Here is a 24,300-nt window from a genome sequence, read left to right on the forward strand (position 1 = left end):
TGAGTTTTTGCAGGCACTACTGAAAAAAATATTCTTTAAAAGGAACTTATTGGGGGGCCTGGGTGGCTCATTTGGTTGAGAGGCTAGGCTGCCTTTGTCTCTAGTCAAGACCCTAGCGTCCTGGGTTTGAGCCCCCCTCTCCCTCAGCAAGGTGCCTGCTTCTCCCTCTCCCTCTGCCCCTCCCCTTGGCTATGCTCTCTGTCTTTCAGATAAATAAAATCTTTTTTAAAAGTAAATAAATATCTGCAAAAAAAAAGGTAAATAACTAATTTAAAGTAACTTTTATGATGTATGTACTTTTTAAAGTATTCATTGCCTGGAGATGATTTCATGCAAATAATTTCAGACGTGTCATTTTTACTGTGTAAAGCACACTACCTACTTGTAGAGTTGTTCTAAACTCCATAGATAAAAGGCCTTCTAGGAACATTATTGTTATCAAAAAGCTTGTAATTGGGGCACCTGTGTTGCTGTCGGTAAAGAAGCATCTGCCCAGGTCATGATCCCAGGGTCCTGGGATTGAGGCCTATGTCAGCTCCCTACTAAGTGGAAAGTCGACTTCTCCTTTCCCTTTGCCCCTCCCCCCTCTCATTTTCTCTCTCTGTCTCAAATAGATCAATAAAATCTTTAAAAAAAAAAAAAGAGCTTGTAATTGTGGACCCTTGAAACTTCATTCTAAGATTTTATGACTAAGTAAAACATTAAACTAATTAGAAACTACCCCCAGTTTAACTTTTTTTTTTTTTTAAGATTTTATTTATTTATTCATAGAGACAGAGAGAGGCAGAGACACAGCCAGAGGGAGAAGCAGGCATCATACAGAGAGCCTGACGTGGGTCTCCAGGATCACGCCCTGGGCTGCAGGCGGCGCTAAACCGCTGTGCCACCGGGGCTGCCCTTAACTTTTATTATTAATTTAGTACATGAACTGAAGATACCAACACCAAAATACATACAGACAAGGAAAATTAGTCTCAAAAAAATAGAAAAGATCATCCAAGAGTGTATATTAACATTTGGTAAATGGTAGAATCTAGGACTTCTGATCCTAGATCAGAAGCACTCCAAGACCAGTGCTTTTTAACTTACGTCAGAGTTTCCGTTCCTGAAGTTCTCATTTAGCTGAAAAGAGATAATTGTAGAGATAATAAAACATTGATTTTATGTTGGAAGGGCCAGTTTTGGCCTATAGCAGTGCTTCTCAAAGTGTCATCCTAGACCTGCTGCATTTCCATTGCCCAGGAATTTATTAGAAATGCAGATTTTTGGGCTCCATCTCAGTTTTACTAAATCTGAAACTCTGTGGATGGAGCCTAGTAATCTGTGTTCTAATAAGCCCTCCTGGTGATTCTGATGCCTTCTAAAATTTGGAAAATACTGGTCTGTGGCCTTTTTTTTTTTTTTTGTGGTAAATTACACATAAAATTTACCATGTTAACCATTTTTTTTGTTTAAGTACATCACATTTTGTGCAACCAATCTCCAGAACTCCTTTTATCCTGCAACACTAAAATTCTGTACCAGTTAAACTACTCATTTCCCTCCCCCCAGCCTTTGGCAACCACCATTCTACCTTCTGTCTCAATGAATTTTACTACTCTAGGTACCCCAAATAGGTGGAATTGTACAGTGTTTGTCTTTATTGTGTTTGTCTCACTTAGCACAGTGCACTCTGGTTTATTATCCATGTTGTAACATGTGTCAAACTTTTAGTATGAATAATATTCCATTGTATAGATGCCACATTTTGCATATCCATTGATTTGTTGATGAACACTTGAAGTGCTTCCACCTATTGGCAATTGTGAATAATGCTGCTGTAAGTAATGGCATACATCTATCTATTCCAGTCCCTGCTTTCTGTTCTTTGGGGCATATACCTGGAGGTGGAATTGTTGGATCAGTATTATTTTGAGCAACTGCCCTACTATATTCCACCGTGGCTGCACAGTTTTACATTCCCACCAGCAATTCACAAGGATTCCAATTTCTCCACATTGCCTGCCAATACTTGTTACTTTTGTTGTTGTTGTTGTTGTTTTGTAATAGCCATCTTAATGGGTGTGAAGTGGTAGCTCATTGTGGTTTTGATTTACATTTTCTAATGTGATTAGTTATACTGAGAATCTTTTCATGTGCTTATTGACCATTGTATATCTTTGGAGAAATGTCTTTTCAAACCCTTTGTCCATTTTTTAATCAAGTTGTTTGTTATTGAGTTGTAGTCTATTTTAATTTTCATAAATGCACCATTTAAAATTGTTAGAACAGTTTCAGAAACTCAGTTGTAAATCTAAGTAGTTGAGAATGTCAGAATTTACTGTCCCCCAATCTTACGACCTTAGGCAAGTCAAATCTGCCATTTTGTCTCCTTAACTGTAAAATGACTAGAGTAGATTAGTGGTTGGGAGCTACCTTTTACAGAGAACTGAAGAGTAGTTCTTTTTATTATTATTATTATTATTATTATTATTATTATTATTATTATTTATATTGTTAAAAATCAGAATTCAACCAAGTGAATTTGAAGATCTAATTGGCTGTATTAAATGATTCATGAGTGGGATAGCATCCCATTTAGCAAGTAAAGGGGAGCTCCCAAGAGCTACAGAAAGAGAATTTTTAAAGGTAGGACAAGGGAATGATAAACTTTTAGAAAAGAGGATTATTTCCAGGTGAGGTCACCTTCATTTAGAGACCCAAAAAAGAATCTTAGTAGGTGAATTATCTCATCTTTCTTTGGGAGTTGGGGAGAGGACCCATGTGACAAGATTACCTCATTGGTACTGACCAGAACATTCCTAACTGGTTAAGACTACATTTCAAGGGGAGGTTAAAAGTACAATTACATTAGGTATTGGTGACTTGGCCTAAGTGATGCCACTTTGGGCCTGTGGGTTTCTTTTAACAATATATTGAGAAAAGGTCCCATCAGTTAAAAAAAAGAAGAAGAAATTTCAACATATTCATGTTTAATGGTTATGCTCACTCAAAACATTCAACACTAGTTTTAGTTTGGTGTGACAGTACTACAGCTATGTTTAGAACTACTATGTAGTATACTGAAGTAGGGGGAAATAATACTGCTTTTTATCACTCATGTCTTTAAAGTTTTTTTCAGAATAAGTGTCAATCATTTATGGTGATTGTAAATAATGGTGCCCTTAACTTCATGTGTTTCCCTGACATTTCATTCTGATTTTTTTCTTGACGTGGTGAGCAATTAGTAAGTAGTGTTCACTCACTTTCAATTACTAAAGACAAAAAAAAAATTTACTAAAGACAAGAATTATGTACATTTACTAATGTTTTTCCCACAATAAATATCATTTTTTCTACTCCTCATGGGACTTAGTTAAACAGACATTTGATTTATGTCTTTCTTGCTCTGTAATTGAATGAGATTCATCAAGGTAACTGTACACTAAATTCCATCATTACATTGTAATCCTACATTTATTCCCAGGAGTGGGAATTGAAGTTTGGTAATCTACCTCCATATATGTCTATACTCCACAGCTGAAACCTGTTCACTCGTGTTCTACCATTCCTGTTTGGTAGAAGAACTCTATGAATATGGAGACTCTTCACAAGAGGCCCAGAACAAGAATTCTAAGGTCCAAACTGAATTTTAGTGTAGACTTTTATAGCAGTTTTGTCTTGTAAGCTGTCTTACTTATATTTGTAAACATTATACAGTCACATGAATTACTTTCTTTATATAATGGGATTCAGAATCATAAAGGATATGATTGAAATCATTCCACAGTAACTGTCACACTTGATCTTAGCCAAAAGGCCAAGAAGCGATTATAGTAACCATTAAAGATAAAATTCATTTTTATTATTCATTCAACTTTACACATAATTTTGTGTTTAGTTTGAATAAATATGTTTATATATTAATTCTCGTGGCTAGAATGGAATTTCAGACAGTTTTTAAATGGTAATAGAGATTGTAGCAATCTAGTTATTGTGAGATGACAAAATACGCAACAAAGAATACCAGCAGAGAAAGGAAAATTACTACTTCAGTTGCCCTTAACATAATTTTTATAAACTGTGCAAATGTTTAACGTAAATGGTGATAACTACAGAGCAGAAATGAAGCAGTTGCGGATGGGACAAATTAAAAAGTCAGTGGGAAAGGTTAAAAAAAAAAAAACACTTGAAATTTTTGGTGCCGAACACTAATGGTCCATCTGTAGAAAACTCCATTAGTATGATGTATGAATGTCTTTTTTTTTTTTAATGTTTAAAATGTGTTGTCTACTTATTAATTTAATTAAAATGCAGAGACACCTGGATGGCTCAGTCTGTTAAGCGTCTGTTTTCAGCTCAGGTCATGATCCCAGGGTCCTGGGATCGAGCCCCACGTTGGGCTCTCTGCACAGCAGACAGTCTGCTTCTCCCTCTCACTCTCCCTGTGTGTTCTCCTTCTCTCTCTCAAATAAATAAATGAAATCTTTAAAAAATAATAATTTAATTAAAATGCAGATCAAAGCAAAAATAAACATTTAAAACTAGTGTGATTTTTTTTAAATAATGGAAAATATATTATTATTTTCTTCCTCTACTCTGTGTCAGCAATGAAAGTTATATAGTAATTATATGTCTATAAAATATAATTGATTGCTTAACTGTTGTTTATAGCACTATTATTATTATAAGAGTAAGAATGACTTACTCTATTTATAATAAATTTGGGGGTTCTCTTTGACCTCAAATTTGCCACAACTTAAAAGTTTACTGATTTTATCAATAGCTTTGGTGTTTTTTTGATCTGGCCCTCCAGTATTTTGAAACACTGACAGTATGATATACTCATAAGTGCCTTGTTGGTTATCTGTCTCCTTTAAAAACATCTATTTTAAGTTCATGTTGAAATCATACATAGTCTTCTGATGACAGCACAGCAGTAGAAACTGTGCCTTGTTCTCTGGTGAGGAGACTACTTTTGTTTGTTATGTATTTATATACATACTATTCCAGACCAATTGATAATACTTCATGTACGGTAGTCTATCCATGACACGTGACAGTTGCTGCTCCAAGCCACATATGTTTTATATTAAGAATTTAAGAGTATACTTGTTCAGACATTTAACTGTATCGGATTCCTTCTTAGCCACTTAATTAGCTACTTTATTAAATATTTGGTTGAAACCAAATAATTAATCATTGAGGTCAAAGTGGATAATTATAAAAAACAAAACAGATAATCCTTACATACTTTAAATATTTTATTTTAACTTAATATATATTCATTTGGCAATCATCTATAAGACTAAGGCTTTTATTGGTGTAAGGATTCTTTCAAGTTCCACATTTTCTACTTTGGATGAATTATTCCACAGTGCATCATGTGTAATTTTCACTTTAGGGGTGCCTGGTTGGCTTAGTCAATAGAGCATGTGATTCTTAAACTCAGGGTCATAAGTTTGAGTCTCAGGTTTGGGGTAGAGATTACTTTAAAAAAAAATTTTTTTTTTTACTTTCCACTTTAGTTTTGTTTGAAACACAGCAATTTCATAGATAATTTCACAATAGTATAAGAGCAGAAATTTGCTAGATTTTTATGGCTTTCCCACCCAGTCTTTTTATATCTGTCTCGTTCACATAAATTTGACAGCAGGCTTTAACAACTTGCCTTTATTCAATCTTTCCAAAGCAGTCACTTTAATTTTCATAGAAATGACAACCCTCTTTTGTGTTTCACCTATTTACCTAATTGTTCATTAAGTTACTACATTAGGTTTAAGGACAGAGTTGATAAGAATTCACCTCAACTAGTGAGAGCAAAAATTTGTGAATACAGCATAAAATGAAGAGCCATGGGTATTCAGCATGCCTCAGGCATCTGTTATCTTGTTTACAGATCTCTAACTTGTTAGAGATCTTTGGCTAACCTGGGAAACTATTATGTGAAGGTCAAAGAGCTTCCTTTATTTTTGTTCATAGTCTTTTGCACAGTTACACTCAACTCTCAAACAATATACCATTTTGTATAGCTCATTTTTGTGTTTTTTCTTCAATTTAGGAATAAATCAAACTATTTCAAGATTATCCATGCAGATTTTTAATACCTATTTCTTTTTAAGCTGGAATTATTTATAGATTAATTTATGGTTTAGAATCTTGGGTGCCTGGGTGGCTCAGTGGTTGAGCATCTGCCTTTGGCTCAGGTAGTGATCCCGGGGTCCCAGGATCGAGTCCCGCTTTGGGCTCCCTGCAGGGAGCCTGCTTCTCCCTCTGCCTGCATCTCCACCTCTCTGTCTCTAGTAAATAAATAAAATCTTTAAAAAAACAAATGGCTTAGAATCTTGAGGATTGGGTGCTTGGGTGACTCAGTTGGTTAACGGTCTTCCTGAGCTCAGATCATGATTCCAGAGTCCTGGAATCAAGTCCCACATCGGGCTTCCTGCCCTGTGGGGAGCATGCTTCTCCATTTCCTGTTCCCCCTTCTTAACTGGCTCTCTCTCATTCATAAATAAATAAATAAATAAAATCTTTTTAAATATCTTGAGGGCTTTGCTATCTCTAAGCATTTGAAATTGGAATATTCTAAAGTGGTATCTCATTTTTTTAACATTCCTCTAAAAGTGTCATAAGACTTTTTTTTTTTTTTTTTAGTAAATGAGAAAATACTGAAGAAAAGAAACAAACACAATGTTTTATACTATCTGGAGAATACCTACCCGACCCGATGGAGATAAAAAGATGCCAAAGAGGATTGATTACAGGGAACCTGGGTAGCTCAGTCAGTTGAGCAGCCCTAACTCTTGATTTTGATTGAGGTCATAGTCTTGGGGTCCTGGGATCCAGTCTACGTCAGGCTCCATGGGAGTCCACTTGAGGATTCTCTCTCCCTCTGTCTCTCCCCTGTTTGTATGCGCAGGTGCATGCACGCTCTCTTTCTCAAATAAATAGATCTTTAAAAAAAACTGAAGGGCACCTGTGTGACTCAGTCAGTTAACCATCTTGCCTTCAACTCAGGTCACGATCCTAGGGTCCTGGGATCAAACCCCACATCAGGCTGCATGCTCTTTGGGCAGCCTGCTTCTCTCCCTCTGTGTCCACCCCCCACCTCCCTGCTTGTGCATTCTCTCTCTCTCTCAAATATACATACTAAACATACTGTTGTGATAGTTGTTGTGGATCAGTACTTGCTTTGTATGTTAGAGTATTTTATATAATCTTATTACTTATTCTAAACACTCTCTGAATAGACTCTATATAGTTCTATCATTTGAATAAAGTTCATAATAAAGATGAAAAGGAACACAGGCCATCTGCCTCCTATCCTGAGACTAATAATTCAGGAAAAGACAGAAAACTAATATTCCTTTTTCTCTGTTGCTCTACAGACATAAGCTACTATTTGTTCTTGTTAATATTTTCTAGACACTGTGCTAAATACTTTTAAGACATATCTCATTTAGTCATACATTACTTTTGCAGGGATAGCTATTAATAGTCTCATTTTACACATGGGGAATTTAAAGCAAAGTGTTAATGTAATCTGACCAAAGTCACCAGCTAGTAAATGACAGAGATTAGATTTGGTGAGATTTTCTAAGGTAATTTACATAAGGGTAGAGTGATATAGAAATAGAAAAGAGTTTTTTAGAAACATGAGAAAAGAGCTGAAGACCTTCATGGAAGAGAACAATTATTAACAAGTCCCAGAAAAATAAAGTGTATACTGGGAGCATAAACAAAATCATTGACCACTGACTTCTTCCCCCAAAAAAGTTAGAATGTAGCCTATAGTGTTCATAGATCTATCCAACAAGCTGCAATGTAATAGTAGATTACCCAGTAGATTAATAGTAGACATCAATCCCTTTCATCCCTTCCCAATGGCAGTATATTACCCTCAGAAGCAGAACAAATATGAAATGGAGAAAACGCATATTGGGACCTGGAAGAAGAATCTAGGAGAGATAATCAAGGAAGTATTTGGGAGAAAAAAAATCACAGGACTGTGGGTGAAAGTTAACAGTGGCATAGAAAGAGGCAAAATAGTGTTAGCCATGATTTGCCTCTGATTATACTCCTCTGTGTAACCATTTCCCCCTTTTAAAATCAGAATCATTGCTTTCTTGTACTGCTGACTTTATTAATTCAAAACCCCCTTTGTATTCAGTTTAAGTTTGTGTATAAATTCACAAGTATATCTATGTTCTACATAGGAACAAAACCCTTTGCTGATTTATATTTTCCATGTCAGAGCATCTTTTAGAAACCCAGTGAGACCTAAAAATAATTACTTAAAAACATATTCTCTAATGACATTTAGAATTTGATTTAATAAAATATTTAAAGGAAAAAAAGAAAGGGAAGAGAGGAGATGAAACAAATGTGGCAAAATTTCAATAATTAACTCTGGGTGATGGGCTTGTAAGCATTCTTTGTACTCATCTCTTATTTGGGTATGCTTGAATTTTTCATCAATAAAAATCATTTTATTACATACTCTCATCTCTACAATAGAAAAGCATAACTAATACTCTAGTGAAGGAAGACTCATTACTATATTTTCTGAGTGATACTAATGGCAAGGGTATCAGTAGGGGGATTATACAACAGTGTTAAAAACACGGCAGAGATGGGGCACTTGGATGGCTCAATTGGTTAAGCATCTGCCTTCACTCAGGGCTTCCTGCTCAGAGGGGAGTCTGCTTTTTCCTCCCCCTGCACCTGTGCACTTTGTCTTCTTCCCTCTCAAATAAATGAAATTTTTTTTAAGATTTTATTTATTCATAAGAGACACAGAGAGAGGCAGAGACACGGGTAGAGAGAGAAGCAGGCTCCATGCAGAGAGCTCAATGTGGGACTGGATCCCGGGACTCCAGGGTCACGCCCCAAGCCAAAGGCAGACACTTAACCACTGAACCACCCAGGCGTTCCTAAGTAAAATCTTTATAAAAAAAATTAAATAAATAAATAAAAAAAACCAGCAGAAGAAGAAATAACCTTGTGTACTTTGACATTAAAGAAAAATGTGACCCCAAAACTAAAATTATAACAGTTTTTCTGAAACTTCCACTTTTGTTTCCAAAGATTTATTTACCTCTTTCAGAGAAAGAGCGCACTGGAGAACTTGAGGGGGTGGGTGGCAGAAGAAGGAAAGAGAAATTCAAGCAGAGTCCACTCTGAGCATGTAGCCTGACATGGGGCTTGATCCTGCTACCATGAGATCATGACCTGAGTGAAAACTAAGAGTCACTTTACCGACTGAGCCACCCAAGTGTCCCTGATACTTCTACTTTTAAAAAAGAACGTTGACAAAAACATGAAAGGAGGAATCTATACAGATTACCTTAAGGAGCTTTTAGGCATCCACCACACCAGTGGTTTCCAGCATATATAAAGAATATATAATTTCATAAGTGAAAGAAGTACTATTTGTTAGAATACATATACACTACTGATTTTCAAGTATATGAAGCTATTTGATGTGGTTAATAAAACACAAATTCAAAAAGCATTCCTGAATTCTTTATAGTTTTTCATGATGATATGTATACATTTGCTTAATGCACGGATACTAAAATTACAGCAACTGTCATATGGAAATCTCAAATCTTTATGTTTTATGTAAAATTAAGAATTAGGGACGCCTGGGTGGCTCAGTGGTTAAGTGCCTACCTTTGGCCCAGGGAGTGATCCTGCGGGCCCAGGATCGAGTCCCACATCGGGCTCCCTGCATGGAGCCTCCTTCTCTCTCTGCTTGTGTCTCTGCCTCTCTGTGTCTATCATGTATAAATAAAATCTTTTAATTAATTAATTAATTAATTAAATTAAGAATTATTACTGCACTCTCATGGTACCTCTTCTCTTTCTGTATATTGACATGTATTTCTAGGGGTTGGTGTGTGCCGGATTGGCTGACATGGCCAGACCTGCAGAGAAACTCAGCACAGCTCAATCTGCTGTTTTGATGGCCACAGGTAAGTTAAATATTTTCTGTATTCCATGTAGGACGTGTGATATATTTATTTTGTTTTACATCAATTTATTTAATAGCTTAAAGTTTTAAGCACATATACACACTCAAACATACACACACACATACCAAGAAATTAACAATGTTTACTCTGGGAAATTATTATACATGGAGAAGGCAGAAGAGAATTACTATGAATAAGTACCTGCATGGATTTTTGTTTTTTAAGTTTTTGCCATGAACCTATTTTATAAGTAGGAAAAAGTTAATAAACATTTGCTCTGTAAAGATTACCTGTTGATGTAAGAATTAAATATTTTGTGTAACACTGAATCATAACAACTTTATGAAAGACTCAAAGTACAGCATTTCTTTTTCCTTTATCCTACATTATGTTATCATGGTCTTATGCATAATTATCTTACTCTAATATTGAATGTTCAAAAGATATTGCGGCAGTACCCATGCTTTTTAAAAAATATTTTGTTTCTGTGGCACCTGGGTGACTCAGCAGTTGAGCACCTGCCTTCGGCTCAGGGCGTGATCCCAGGGTCTGGGATCGAGTCCCACCCACATCAGGCTCCTTGTGGGGAGCCTGCTTCTCCCTCTTCCTGTGTCTCTGCCTGTCTCTGTCTCTCATGAATAAATAAGTAAAATCTTTTAAAATAAATAAAAACAAAAACTTTTAAAAATTAAAAAAATATTTTGTTTCAACAGGGTTTATTTGGTCAAGATACTCACTTGTAATTATTCCCAAAAACTGGAGTCTGTTTGCTGTTAATTTCTTTGTGGGTGCAGCAGGAGCTTCTCAGCTCTTCCGTATTTGGAGGTAAGCCTATCAAAGGTGTTAAAAAGAAAAATCTGCCTCAGAAGCCACCCAGATGGCAATGCCTTTTTTTTTTTTTTTAGATTCATGTATAATGATAAGATGGGATATGCCTAAAGCAGAAATTTATAGAAAAGTCAAGGGGTTTAAGTTAAGAGTGTTAAACAATATGTTTGCTATCTAGGTTTTAAATCTGTCTGTGTATTATATCTAGATATGTAGCCCTTTCATAGAATCTTCTAAGACAACATACACAACTTATGAAATATTAAGTAATTTCCTCCATGAATCTTTTATCATTATATATAATAAAATGGGACCTAAATGTGTATGGTTATGTGGTATTGGAAATGATCTTTAGAGTGAGCTGCTGGTCTTGTCAGAAAGTGTTCCAGGAACATTTGGAAGTTTTTAAAACTGTTTACAGGGCATCCCTCATTTTATTTCATTTCGCTCCATTGTTCTTCATAGATATTGCACATTTTCACAAATTGAGGGTTTGTGGCAACCCTGCACCTAGCAAGTATCGACACCATTTCCCCAATAGCATTTGCTCCCTTTATGTCTGTTGTGTGTCACATTTTGGTAATTCTCACAATATTTCAAAAATTATCATTTAAAAAAAATTTTTTTACATTTGTTTTTATTTAAGTTCGATTTGCCAACGTATAATAACACCCAGTACTCATCCCATCAAGTGCCCTCATCAGTGCACCCCAACCCCCACCCACCTCCCCTTCCACAACCCTTTGTTTCCCAGAGTTAGGAGTCTCTCATGGTTTGTCTCCCTCTCTAATTTTTCCCACTCAGTTTCCCTCCTTTTCCTTATAATCCCTTTCACTATTTCTTATATTCTGCGTATGAGTGAAGCCATATGATGATTGTCCTCTGATTGACTTATTTCACTCAGCATAATACCCTCCAGTTCCATCCACGTCGAAGCAAATGGTGGGTATTCATCCTTTCTGATGGCTGAGTAGTATTCATTATAATATTTGTTATAGATGATCTGTGATCACTGATCTTTGATGTTACCACTGTCATTGTTTGGGGTGGGCACCACAAACCATGCCCCCATAAGACAGTGAGTGAGCTGAACTGATAAATGTGTGTGTTCTGACTGCGCCACCGACCAGCCATTCCCCATCTCTCTCCCTCCTCAGATCTCTCTATTCCCTGAGATGCAGTAGTACTAAAAATAAGCCAATTAATAAGCCTGCAGTATGCCTCTAAGGGTTCAATTGAAAGGAAAGAGTTGTACATCTCTCACTTTAAAACAAAAGCTAGAAATAAGTTTAGTGAGGAAGGCATGTTGAAAGCCAACAAGACAGGCCAAAAGGTGGCCTCTCGTGCTGAACATTTAAGTTGTGAATGCAAAGGAACATTCTGGAAGGAAATTAAAATGCTACTCTAGTGAATATATGATTGATAAGAAAGTGAATGGCCTATCACTGATCTGGAGAAAGTGTTAGTGATCTGGATGGAAGATCAAACAGCCACAACATTCCCTTAAGCCTAAGCCCAATCCAAAGTAATATCCTCACTCTCTTCAATTCTGTGAAACTCAGAGAGATGAAGAGGCTGCAGAAGAAAAATCTGAAGCCAATAGAGATTGGTTCATGTGTTTCAAGGAAAAGCCATCTCCATAACACACAAGTACAAAGTGAAACAGCAAGTGCTGATGTAGAAGCTGCAGCAAATTTTCCAGAAGATTTACCAGATTAAGTAATGAAGGTAGCTACAGCAAACAACAAATCTTCAGTGTAGGTGAAACAACTTTATATTGGAAGAAGATGCCATCCAGGACTTTCATAGTTAGAAGTCAATACCTGGCTTTAAGGCTTTGAAGGACAGTCTGATTCTCTTGCTAGGGGCTGATGCAGCTGATGACTTGAAGTTAAAGCCAGTGCTCATTTACCATTCTGAGAATCCTAAAGACCTAAGAATAAATAATAGTAAATCTCCTCTGCCTGTGCCCTATAAATTGACAACACATCTGTTTACAACATGGTTTATTGAATATTTTAAACCCATTGTTGAGACCCAGTGCTCAGGGAAAAACGGTTCCTTTCAAAATATTTCTGCTCGTTGACAATGTGCCTTGTCACCCAAGAGCTCTGATGAAGATGTATGGCAAGATTAGTGTTGTTTTCATCCTGCTAAGACAACAGCCATTCTGCAGCCCATGAATCAAGGAGTCATTTCAATTTTCATGTCTTCTTATTTAAGAAATATATTTTGTAAGGCCATAGATTGTAATTCCTCTGATGGATCTGGTCAAAGTAAATTGAAAACCTTCTGGAAAGGATTCCCTATTTTAGATGCCACTAGGAACATTTGTGATTCATGGGAAAAGGTCAAAATATCACTGTGAACAGGAGTTTGGAAGGAATTGATTCCAACCCTCATAGATGACATGAGGGGTTCAAGACATCACTGAGGGAAATAACTGCAGATGTGGTAGAAATAGCAAGAGAACTAAGTATGAGAAGTGGAGCCTGAAGATAAAACTGACTTGCCACAATCTCAGGAACAAACTTGAATGGATGAGGAGTTAATTCTTATGGATGAGCAAAAGAAAGTGTTTCTAGAGATAGAATCTTCTCCAGGTGAAGATTCTGTGAAGACTGCTGAAATGGCAACAAAGAATTCAGAATATTGCATAAACTTAGTTGATAAAGCAGCAGAAGAGTTTGAAAGGATCGATTCCAATTTTGAAAGAAATTCTTCTGTGGTAAGATGCTATCAAGTGGCATCGTGTGCTACAGAGAAATCATGTGTAAAAGAAAGAGTTAATTGACATGACAACTTCGTTGTTGTCCTGTTTTAAGAAACTGTCACTGCCACCCCAGTCTTCACAACCACCACCCTGGTCAGTCAACAGCCATCAACATTGAGGCAAGACCCTCCACCAGCAAAAAGATTACGACTCACTGAAAACATAGATGGTGGTTAGCAATTTTTAGCAGTATTCTTAAATTAAGGTATGTACTTCTTTCCTAGACATAATGCTGTTGCACACTTAATAGACTATAGTATAGTGTAAACATAACTTTTATATGCACCAGAAAACCAAAATATTCATTTGCTTGCTTTATTGTGATACTTGCTTTTATTGTGGTGGCCTGGGAATGAACCCACAATGTTTCCAAAATTTGCCAATATACTCAGTAGTTAACGTTATTTGTCAGTGATTGGCTAGCATTCTGGAGTGAACTCATCTTAGATGAAGGCTCTAGGTTTGTTTGAACTGCCTTTCTAAATTACAAGACAATGTTCTTTGGCTAAAAAAAAATTAAATGATCTCAATAAAGAAATAGAAAATACTCAGTTATAATTTACCTTCCTTTCAGAAGGCATCCTATTCTGCAGAGTATATTATATCTTGATTTTATTTATCTTTACTATCCCTGGGTTTATAATTCCATTCTTTCATAATCATCTAACAGTTTTAGAGCTTACTTATATTCCTATAAACTTTGATTTGCACAGTGATTTTATTCACGAGTATTTTTCTCAGCCACCATTTCATTCTAACCTTATGTTAACTCAGTAGTAGAGCTAAGAAAATGCTAAGTGCAACGTTCAGAACTATTTCTAAAGCAAAAACTCAGATGCAGTTTGACAAAAAGATTTTTGGCACCTCTCAGTCACAATAGCAGATTGGGAGATTTAATTAAAAATATAAATGTTGGACTCTGGAGCATTTAGAAGAACACTGTTGAGTATTTAAAATCAGAACTTTTTGAGAAATCTGGGAGGTATGGTAAACTTCATGGAATAAGTTACTTTTTGTGCTTATATTCTCTACTCTTGTAAATCTGGAAAGAATAATAAATGAAGCTCAGGGTGTTGTAGAAGCAAAAGACTATGGCTTTGTGGTTAATTTTTCTTTAGATTAATGAGAATGGAAATAGGACTTAGCTTTACTGTCCTGCTAACCCAGCTTTTACAAACTGCTAACAACCCAGTAGCCTGCCTGCATCACAAAAAATACATTTATTTTTAGTGATTAGACAGGATCCCATTCCCAATTTATTTTATTCTTAGGACAGATGTTTTGTAAGTATAAAATAAAAAGTTCTAGATGACCACACTTTAGTAAATTTTATCTATATGTTCACATATTTGTTTCACTCTTCTTACATAATTCAAGAATGAAAATATTTACCAAAATAATAGTTTTGTATAGGAAACTGTTGTCAAACTTTTTGGCATTTAGAGGCTAGATGCAAATAAAATTCTTAAGTCACTTTCTATTCTGCCTGTTTCACACATGCCCCTGAGAAGATTGTAGTTCCCAATATATAGCCTCTTGACTAGTGAGAAAGAAGACATGGAATATACTTCCCATTCTTTTCCTATTATACATTTATCTATTGTGATTCATAATTATTTTTCTTTCTGTTTCCTTTATAGATATAACCAAGAATTAAAAACTAAAGCAAACAAATAAGAGTTCCTGACCACCTGAACAATCTAGATGTGAACATAAACCACTGGGACTAATTTGATTTATAATTTGGCTGTTGATAAGGTGATATTAACTGTGCTACTGTTTGGAAGGCATAAAAAAATCAAACTGTAAACTGGGGGCTAATACTTGATTTAACAGAAAAATAAAGCAAACTTTTAATAACAGTGTTTCTTTATATATGACTTAAGGAACTTATTTATGGATATGAGTAACATTCTTTTCTACTATTTGCCCATAATAAGTCATACTTGCTCCTTCTGTTCTAGTCTACCAGAGATGGTTAAAAGGTTAAATAATCTGTTGTACAGTGAAGGATGATGAAGTCCCTGGAAGTAAAAGGAAATAGAGCTAAAGAGAGTGAGAAGTGGATAATGGAATGGCTAGCAGTTCTTTAATAGCCACAGAGTAACAGAGGATCTCTGAGTTTTTGAATTACATTCCATAATTGATATAATGTGGCAGAAAAGGTTCTGGAGTCCTAAATTTGAATCCCAGCTCTGTGATTTGTAATCTATGACTTTGGGCAGATTAAAGTGTCTAGTAGAGTGCCCTGGACATAAGTCAGCCTTCTATAAACATTACGACTTTTATCCCTCTTATGAAGAGAGACAACATAGATTATTCTGTGCTAGAAATAATCAACAGTCTATTCAATTTGAGCTCCTGTTTAGAGTAGTGGGTTTCCTTCTAAAAATTCTACAAGAGCCAGTCCTGAGTAGAACTGTAGTCAGAGGAATCACCAAAGCAAGTTATTTCTAAGTTTGAAGAAGCAATGACAAAAGAACTTTTAAAATACTGTATGTGATCAAAATCTGGCAGTTAGCAGTGAAAACCTTATACTTTATCAGTTATCCTTTCTCTTTAGTCCATCTTTGAGGAGGAAGGATTAGAGAATTTGACATAGGAAAAAGTGAAGAGGTCCTGAAGAGCCCAATTATCACTGCTTTCTTTGTATAACCATGCTGTTAAATTAGTTTGGCCTATGTGAACACACATGTGTATGTGTTTCCTACGGTTAAACCTTTTTTTCTGACCAAAACATTTAATTAACAAAAAATATTACAATAGCAGAGAAAATAATAATAATAACAATAAAGAGAAATTAGAAGAAGTGGGAGTTGGGGTAGAAGAAAATGCAAAGGCCGTGGTCCTTAAGAGACCAACACTCCAGCTGAGCTGGACTTAGACCCAGCCCCTTCTGAGTTCTCCTTGGCTGCTGGCTTCTCATCTTCCCCCATGAGACAAATGTTGTACTCTTCCTGGAATTCATTTAGTCCTCTTCCCTTTGCCTGAAGCTGCTGTGTGAATGTCTCAGTGATCTTCTGTATCAGCTACGTGTTGTTCTCCAAAGCAGGCAACACGTCTTTGACAGTATGCTCCACCAGCACGCCTCTAGCACTTGCAGGCCCCATCTCTTAAGAAATATGGCATAGACACAAAAGGCTTATTAAAATGTATATGTTGAACTGATATTTCCTTTTCATTAAAACCTGCTCTTTCCTGGGACACCTGGGTGGCTCAGTGGTTGAGCATCTGCCTTCAGCTCAGAGTGTGATTCCCAGGGTCCTGGGCTCAAGTCCCACATCAGCTTCTTGCTGAGAGCCTGTTTCTCCCCCTGTCTGTGTCTCTGCCTCTCTCTCTGTGTCTCTCATGAATAAATAAATAAAATCTTAAAAAATAATAAAATAAAATAAAAACCTGCTCTTTCCTATGAGTTCTCCTAAGCCCCACTTGTCAGTCAAACTATTTATAGCAGTTAGATGCAATCACATTTCCCTTTGGTTCTCAGAAGTTCCATTGACAGACTACCAGCTCATGCTTTCTTTATGCCCCAAAACATTCATCCACTCCATTACTGAATCTTAAAAATCAAAGGACTCTAATAAGTTTCCAATAAAAAAATTCTTACCACTTGAAACACATAGTCCACGACCAGTTTCACAACTACTCTCAAAAACTTAGAATTTATATGCCAGAAGTCCTTACTACCAATATGGGTACTGAAGTCCATAAAAGTACATTTCACAATGGTACAGATCACTTGATCGGTCTAATTGAGTTGATTTCTATATCAAAATTTCTAACCAGCCCTGAAAGCTTTATTAGGTAAGTCCTCAATGCGAGGTCTAACAGGCCTGGGTTTCAGTTCAACTCTGGTACATATTAACTGTGAGATCTTATTAATCTTTGTCTCTGGGCTTTAGTATTTTTAAGAGTAAAATGGAAATGTGAAAGTATTTACGTAATAGGATTGTTATAAAGACTAATAGAAATAATGTTTTAACTCAGGACTTGGTCGATGATGGGTGTAAAATTAGGAAGTTTCAGGATTAGTACTTTCTTATACCAAAGTATATCTGCAAAAAGGGTATAAACTGTGTTAACCTATTTGCACACTTTCTGGGGGTCGTAGCTATTGGAACTCTTAAGATTTTCATAGGCTAAAGCAGAAAACATGCTGCTTGTGATGTGGGGCCAGAAGCAGGGTGGAGAGTGCTCAAGAAGAGATAAATTCTTTAAAAAAAAAAAAAAAGATAAATTCTTTAGCCTATCTTTTTTGTGGTTTGGCATTCATTTCAAAGAAATATTGATCCAAAGTACATCAGTGCTGTCATTTCTCCATAGTAAACAGGTTGTCTTTTTTTTTAAGTTGTTCAAATGATGGTGAAAGGTTGAATCTTAACAAGGATTGACCTCAAATCCCAGGTTCCTCTCCATGAAGGAAAACAGTTTCTACTGGAGCTTGTTTATATGATGAAACAAAAATAGAAAGCACTGGTATTAAGATGGGCTTTCTCCCTAAGGAGTCTGTTTAATTACATGAGGTATGATTCTAATTATATTAAGACTGGTTTCCACAACTAACATCACAAAATTTTCTCAAGAAAATATAATTAAATTAATCTCTTTTCTCCCTAAGACAACTGTGTTTTACAATATTTTGAAACACAGTAAATTTAATGATAGGGCTGGACTCATCTTGAGAATGATTACTTACTTTTAAAGTTCAACTTTTTTAAATTCAAGTTTTACATATGTGTCACTAAATGTTAATTGTAGTTGTGACATATATAAGAAGAGCTAGAAAATCAAAACAGGATTGAAGCTGTTAGAAAAAAATCTGCAACCCTCCTAAAAAACATTATGGTCAGTGCCATGTTGGATTGCAGGTTATCTTTGGGGTAAATTTGATTAGAAATGTGCACTTGAATAAAAAAAGAAGGATATGTAATTCTTTAAACAAAAATTTACCTCACAAAAATCCCTAAAGTACTAAATATTTAACTGATAAATTTCACGGTCCTGATAAAAGCCATAATTATTACTAACCAAAATTGGGTGTTTGCTTATTCAGGAGATACATGGCTTTATTATAATCACCCACTAACTATTGCCTAATTTCAACCCCCCTCTACTAGGTCAGAGAAAGAGTTATAAAAACTACTTTGGGGCCATCAGTCTCCCTGACCCTTGCCCCACAGGTCTGGATGGAGAACGTGAACCAGCCAGTCCATGTAGGAGTAACAGGCCACTGGGACTGGTGGGGGAGGGGGGGGACCATGCCAGCCAATCAGAGGCACAGTTAGTGAGCGTGAAACAATGAGCTTCTGATGAGGGTGTGGTCTGGAAAACGGCTTTTAGACAAAACTGTCATTTTATGGGTCAGCTATAGATGGACATGGCACTTCTGCTGTCTTCAGAATAATGTCACCCAGGCCCCTTTTCTATTTTCTGCACTCCTGAAACATCTGGTACCTGATCTAGGCTCTGGCTTTCCCTCAGCCCTGGAGAAAGAGGAGGTATGTGGCATCCCAGTAGGAAGAATGGTTGCAAAGGTGAAGGTGAGGTCACCCCTCTGGGAAGAAGACAGGTACTGGCTTAGAGGAAAGTGGGAAGTCCTTGAGCTAGGAATCCTAGAGAGATGATAGGTAGGTAGGTAGGTAGGTAGGTAGATGATAGATAGATAGATAGATAGATAGATAGATAGATAGATAGATAATAGATAGATAATGTAAATCTGTGTCAATCAAGTGAGGTTAGAAACTTGAAGTCTTAAATGTTGCCTCATCCTATTTATTCTGGATGCTCTATTTACCTGGCTTGCCCTCTTTAGTTACCCCTTTCCTGCTACTTCTCACATGATAGCCTCCTCTTTATCAGTCCTCAAACAGCAAATGCCAACTGTGTGAGGGGGTTGGTAGGAAATGCTGTGGAGAAAACAAGGTCATGTAGAACATGGTCTCTAAAACAGGAGTTTAAATCACAGAAGACATAAGCAGACCAATAGATAGGGAAGGATATCTAAATAGCAAATAAGGCACATACATTTATAACACAAAGTGCCCTCATAACTCAGAGGAAAAGTTGCCTTGGCTAGAGTGGTCTGGCAAGATTTCCTAACAACATTATCCCTTTAAGTTCAGAGTATCTCCTCTTTGGGCTCTTATAAAGCCTGATTTGACATAGTAGTGAAAAACTAGATGAAAGCTGAAATCTGTTAGAAGTTTCTAAAAGAGATGTTTAGAGAAACCATGATGGATATAATTGATCTTTAATTTCATTTTCATTTTCAGATACTGCTGAGTTTTAACTAGAATGAAGCCATGCACTCCTTCCTTCTTTCAGAGAACTCTTTCTTAATATATCTTTCAGGCCTCACCCACCTGCTTACTCTTTCATCCTTTCAGATATCCTCATTCCTCAGTGCATTCATGCACCCTCAGTGCCTGCTCTTTTCGAGCTCTCTTCTTGATTATGATTGAGTTGGCCAAATAATTGATGACAGTTCCATCAATATGCATTGGAAGTACTCTAAGATTAAATACATCTTTTCACCAGGTCTTTATGACCTATATCCCTAAAGTGTCATAAAACAAATGAATGTAGCAAGGTGTGGTAGAAAGAACATGAATGTTCAAATCCCACCGACCTGGGCTTTCCAGCTGTGGAAATCTCTCTGAACCTCAGTTTCTGCGTCTATAAAATGGGGATGGGGCCTACCTCACAGTGCTGTTTTGAGGCAACCTATGTAAAATGCTTCACATAAAGAGGTCTCAAATGTGTGCACCACAAGTAAATATTAATCTAAAATAGAAATGTTCTGTTGTCTTCTGAGTGTTCATAAGACAAACATTTATTTTAGACATCTGTGCCTCTTCAGCTCATGGACAAATCATTTTCTTACTCTAGTTTCTCTCATAAATAGTAGCCAAATGCATCTACTTTCTTTATCTAGTAGTTATAAACTTAAAAAACTGTCCAAGTTCTCAAATCACCTTATTTAAAACAATGGAATCTAAGTAATCATCCTTCCATTAACTATAAGAATCACCGTGATCTTGCAGGGAAGACAGCTGTGCCCTTCTTGGGGAAATCCAGTGCTTCCTAAACTTCCAGGCAGGGGAGTTTACATCATTTAAATCTGCCTCCCAGTGATTGCCAGCCATTGAGCCTAGTTCCTCCTCTTGGAGCCACAAAAAATAAATCTAACCCACCTTCCACACAGTGTTCCAACCAGAACAAGAGAGTGTACACTGTGCATGTGAGGAGAGTATGGTATTTACCAGAATTGACAGGCTAGAAGCAGCATTGCTAAATAAAATGCAATATTTGGGATATATTTATATTTAAAAATTATTCATTGTTCATTTAAAATTTAAATGTAATTGAATGTCCTATATATTGTACTAATCCTGGTAGTCTCACAAATGGTAGCCAAAATCAAAATGGCTGAGAAGTCAGCAATGGCAGGAGAGGGAATAGAGCTACAGCCTTGCTCAGTTCTCTTCAGTCCTACCTCAGTTCTGTGGCTGCTTAGCACACCTGTGCAAGCCTCTTCAGAGCATCCATGCCTACAGAAATACTGTTAAGATCACCCATTCTTTGATAAACTGATCCTCTCTACTGAGGAAGCTAACTTGCCTTTACTTGTCAACCTTCTTGTGAACTTTATTCTCACTTAGCCACACCGAATCCCTGCCTGAGGGAGAAAATAGAGGAATTAGTTTGTGCAGGGGCCTGCATTAGACTTTGCACAGGGACCTGTGTCTTCGTGCTACTTTACAACTTTCACATTTCCAAATATTTGAAGATGACTAGCATTTTCACTGGAATGTCATCATCTCCTGACAACATTTCCAATCTCTCCCATCATTCATGTTCCATGGTTAGTGACCTTCAGATAAAACGGCCAGAACTAATCCCAATGCTCTAGATCAGATTTGAACACTACCTGTATACCTTAAGATTGCTTCGTATCCCAGTGGCCAATAAGCATATGAAAAGTTACTTAATTTCATTAGTACCACCAGGATTATACAAAACCACACATACCACCACTCACCTATCGAGATAGCTAAGATTTTTTAAGACTGGCAGCAGCGTGTTGGCTGGGAGACAGAGATTCTGAAGTCTGATTATCTTGCTCATATGGTGTATATTGGTACGACCAATTTGGAAAACTGGCAGGATCTACTCAAGTTCAATATATGTATATCCTGTGACCCACCAACTCCACTCCTAAGTAGATGCCCAAGCAAAATGCATGTGTGTTACCAGAACATATGTACAAGAATGTTCTTAGCAACATTGTTTCTAATAGCCTAAAACTGGAAACATCCAATAGGTCAGTATTAAAATAGAAATATTTTCCAAGGATGTAACTTTTTAGGAGAGATTTGATATAGTTGATGAAATGAGCCCTGTAAAAAATTGGAATATTCTACATAAAGTAAATATTAAGTGTAATGTTCATCAGGGAATACTCTTGGTATGAGTACAATGGATGAATTCTTGTGATCTAATCAGCTGGTGAAATACTAAACAGCTCTAAAAAGGAACATTATTGGTACACATACAACATGGATGAATATCACAAACATTTGAGAAAAATGAAAGCATATATATAGTATGATTCTACTTATGTAAAGCTTAAAAACTGGTAAAGGTGACCTATGGTGTTAGAAATAAGGAGAGGGGGTTACCTTTTGGCAGAAGTGTGAGGGCATGCCTGGGCCATAGCATGAAAGGAGCTTCTGTAGTGGTAATGTTCTCTTTCTTGATATCAGTAGGAATTACATGGATTGTTCATTTTATAATAATTCATAAAGCTATACCCTTATGAATTGTTCATTTTCCTCAACATGTTATGCTTTAATAAAAATGTTTTTTAAAAGATATTTTTTAGCTGCATGGAATTTGCAATGTATCTAGTTTTTCACACCATATGCCTATGCATTTGATTTTGTTAAAATTCTACACATAGCAGTTTGTCTCTGTTCTTCTGAAATTTTATTATCATTTTAGTCAATTAAGATATTTTAAGATCCTGATTCTGTTATTAAGTACCTTAGCTCTCTCTCCAATTACATCTTTAAGTCCTCTAGCATGCCCATGGAGACTGCTGTCTGAGTGGATAACAGAACACAAATGAATATCCTTTAGGTTCGGATTGTTAACTGTGTTAAAAGATAACTGTGTTTTTATCACTCTTATAATTTTGTATCTTACCCATGAGGATGTGAGAAATTTGGCTAAATGCCTTGTTAAAGTCAAGATATATTTTACCTACAGCATTCTATTGATTTAAAAATTCAATAACTCTTCAAAAAAGGAAATAACTTTGTTTTTGGCTCTAAATCTATTTTAACTCCTTTTAACCACCTCTTGCTGATCTAAGTGCTCACATATTAACAAATATTTGAATTATTACAAATATTCCATCTCTGTCTCCCACTGCACACATAGTAGAATTGCACTTTCACACTTATTTGAAATTGCATTCACATAATTTTCTTTAGCCAATGTCACGTGAGTTAGAAGAGAAATATTTCACTTTTGGGAGGACACTTTAAGAATGAGTCTACCCCATCAAATCCTTTTTTCCCACTGTCTTGCTAGCCAGAATGTCCCAGCCTGGATCCCAATGTGAAAGCAATAATAGAGCAAAGCCTCAGATGACTACAATAGACATGTAGCACAAGTAAAAAATGAACAGGAAATAAGCCTTTATTTTAAGCCATTGTGATTTTGGAGTATTTGTTAATGAACCATAATCTAGCTTATACTGACTGAGACACTGTATTTACCAGTCTGTGTTTTCTGTAGCCACATCTTTTGAAATTTGGAAGAGACATGCCACTCTCCAGTTTTCCAGCTCCTCTCTTGTTCCCAGGATTAACATCTGTCCATTCTTTCAATATTTGTGTATATAGGTTATCTCAGGCTGGCTACTTGAATTTATTTAAAATAAGTGCTTTTAAATACCTTCTTATCTTGGAGTTCAATTCTGTCTTAACAAGATTTGTTATACTTTTCATATAAGACTTATCAAATTCAGTATCTGAAATTACTTATTTGATTTACATGTTTTCTATTCATTGTTCCTAGCACATGCTGTGGTTTTTTAATTGAGTTTTTAAATGCTGCCCCTTTTTTTAACCTTGGGTATGTGTTTCTCTTTTGTTCACTCTCTCACATTTGAGTTTACCAAGGCTTTTCCTTTCCTTTACTCAATACCTAATATTTAGTACTCCATTTTAAAGGTTTCTGTACATTTTAAAATTTGCTAAATATACTAATGTTTTCCTTGTTTTGTTAAAAAAATGTTTTTCTTAAGTCTGTGATACGTGTTTACTGTCTCACTTTTTCCTTCTAATGCTCATGTACCCCAGTATGATTTGTGTCTGGTTGAAATTACCAACCAGTTCCAACCGGTCAGTAACAGTTCCTTTTTTGTTTTTAAACTCTCTTGTTATCTGTATTACTTATTCCAGGAACTTGGATTGCTCTGAATATATCGGGTGTCCTATTTCTGTTCACGATCATAGAGCATGATTTTTACAACATTCAGGCATGAACATTTAATTGATCCCAACAGCTAAAGGAAAGTCTTAGGAAATTCTGGTTTTCTTAGAACTAGGTGGGCAATAAATTAAAATTTCAACATCTCCCTTTTACTTACAATTTAAAGCCTTAAACACACACACACACACACACACACACACACACACACACACCTTTGAATTTCTTCCCTCTTTTTATTTA

General features: G+C 36.2%; 2 protein-coding genes and 2 long non-coding RNA genes across 7 annotated transcripts in view; 3 read left to right on the forward strand and 1 right to left on the reverse strand.

Annotated features, from left to right (window-relative positions):
- The window catches only part of MPC2 (mitochondrial pyruvate carrier 2), a 28,891-nt gene extending 13,472 nt beyond the window's left edge, over window positions 1–15,419 (forward strand). The window contains exons 3-5 of the mRNA XM_025430469.3: window positions 9,872–9,956; window positions 10,670–10,781; window positions 15,198–15,419. Of these exons, the coding sequence (XP_025286254.1) occupies window positions 9,872–9,956; window positions 10,670–10,781; window positions 15,198–15,234 (234 nt within the window). The 3' untranslated portion in view covers window positions 15,235–15,419. The remainder of the gene's footprint in view (window positions 1–9,871; window positions 9,957–10,669; window positions 10,782–15,197) is intronic.
- LOC118355334 (uncharacterized) lies at window positions 20–6,949 on the forward strand. Its single transcript, XR_004817641.2, has 2 exons — window positions 20–3,617; window positions 6,634–6,949. It is a non-coding gene; the product is annotated as an uncharacterized LOC118355334 (long non-coding RNA).
- An 858-nt stretch (window positions 15,420–16,277) lies between the features above and the next one.
- On the reverse strand, window positions 16,278–20,183 carry LOC125755419 (uncharacterized). 2 transcript variants are annotated; one of them, XR_007411935.1, is made up of 2 exons: window positions 19,920–20,183; window positions 16,278–16,669 (listed from the first exon to the last, which is right to left on the reverse strand). It is a non-coding gene; the product is annotated as an uncharacterized LOC125755419 (long non-coding RNA). The 2 variants fall into 2 exon arrangements; XR_007411936.1 differs by lacking the exon at window positions 19,920–20,183 and adding an exon at window positions 17,165–18,331.
- Window positions 18,550–24,300, forward strand: part of ADCY10 (adenylate cyclase 10) — an 83,371-nt gene continuing 77,620 nt past the window's right edge. For all 3 annotated transcript variants that reach the window (XM_025430471.3, XM_025430470.3, XM_025430472.3), the window contains exon 1: window positions 18,550–19,055. The gene's annotated coding sequence lies outside the window, so the exon portion shown is untranslated. The remainder of the gene's footprint in view (window positions 19,056–24,300) is intronic.

Source organism: Canis lupus, chromosome 7 (genome assembly GCF_003254725.2).
Source record: "Canis lupus dingo isolate Sandy chromosome 7, ASM325472v2, whole genome shotgun sequence".
Taxonomy (NCBI): Eukaryota; Metazoa; Chordata; class Mammalia; order Carnivora; family Canidae; genus Canis; species Canis lupus.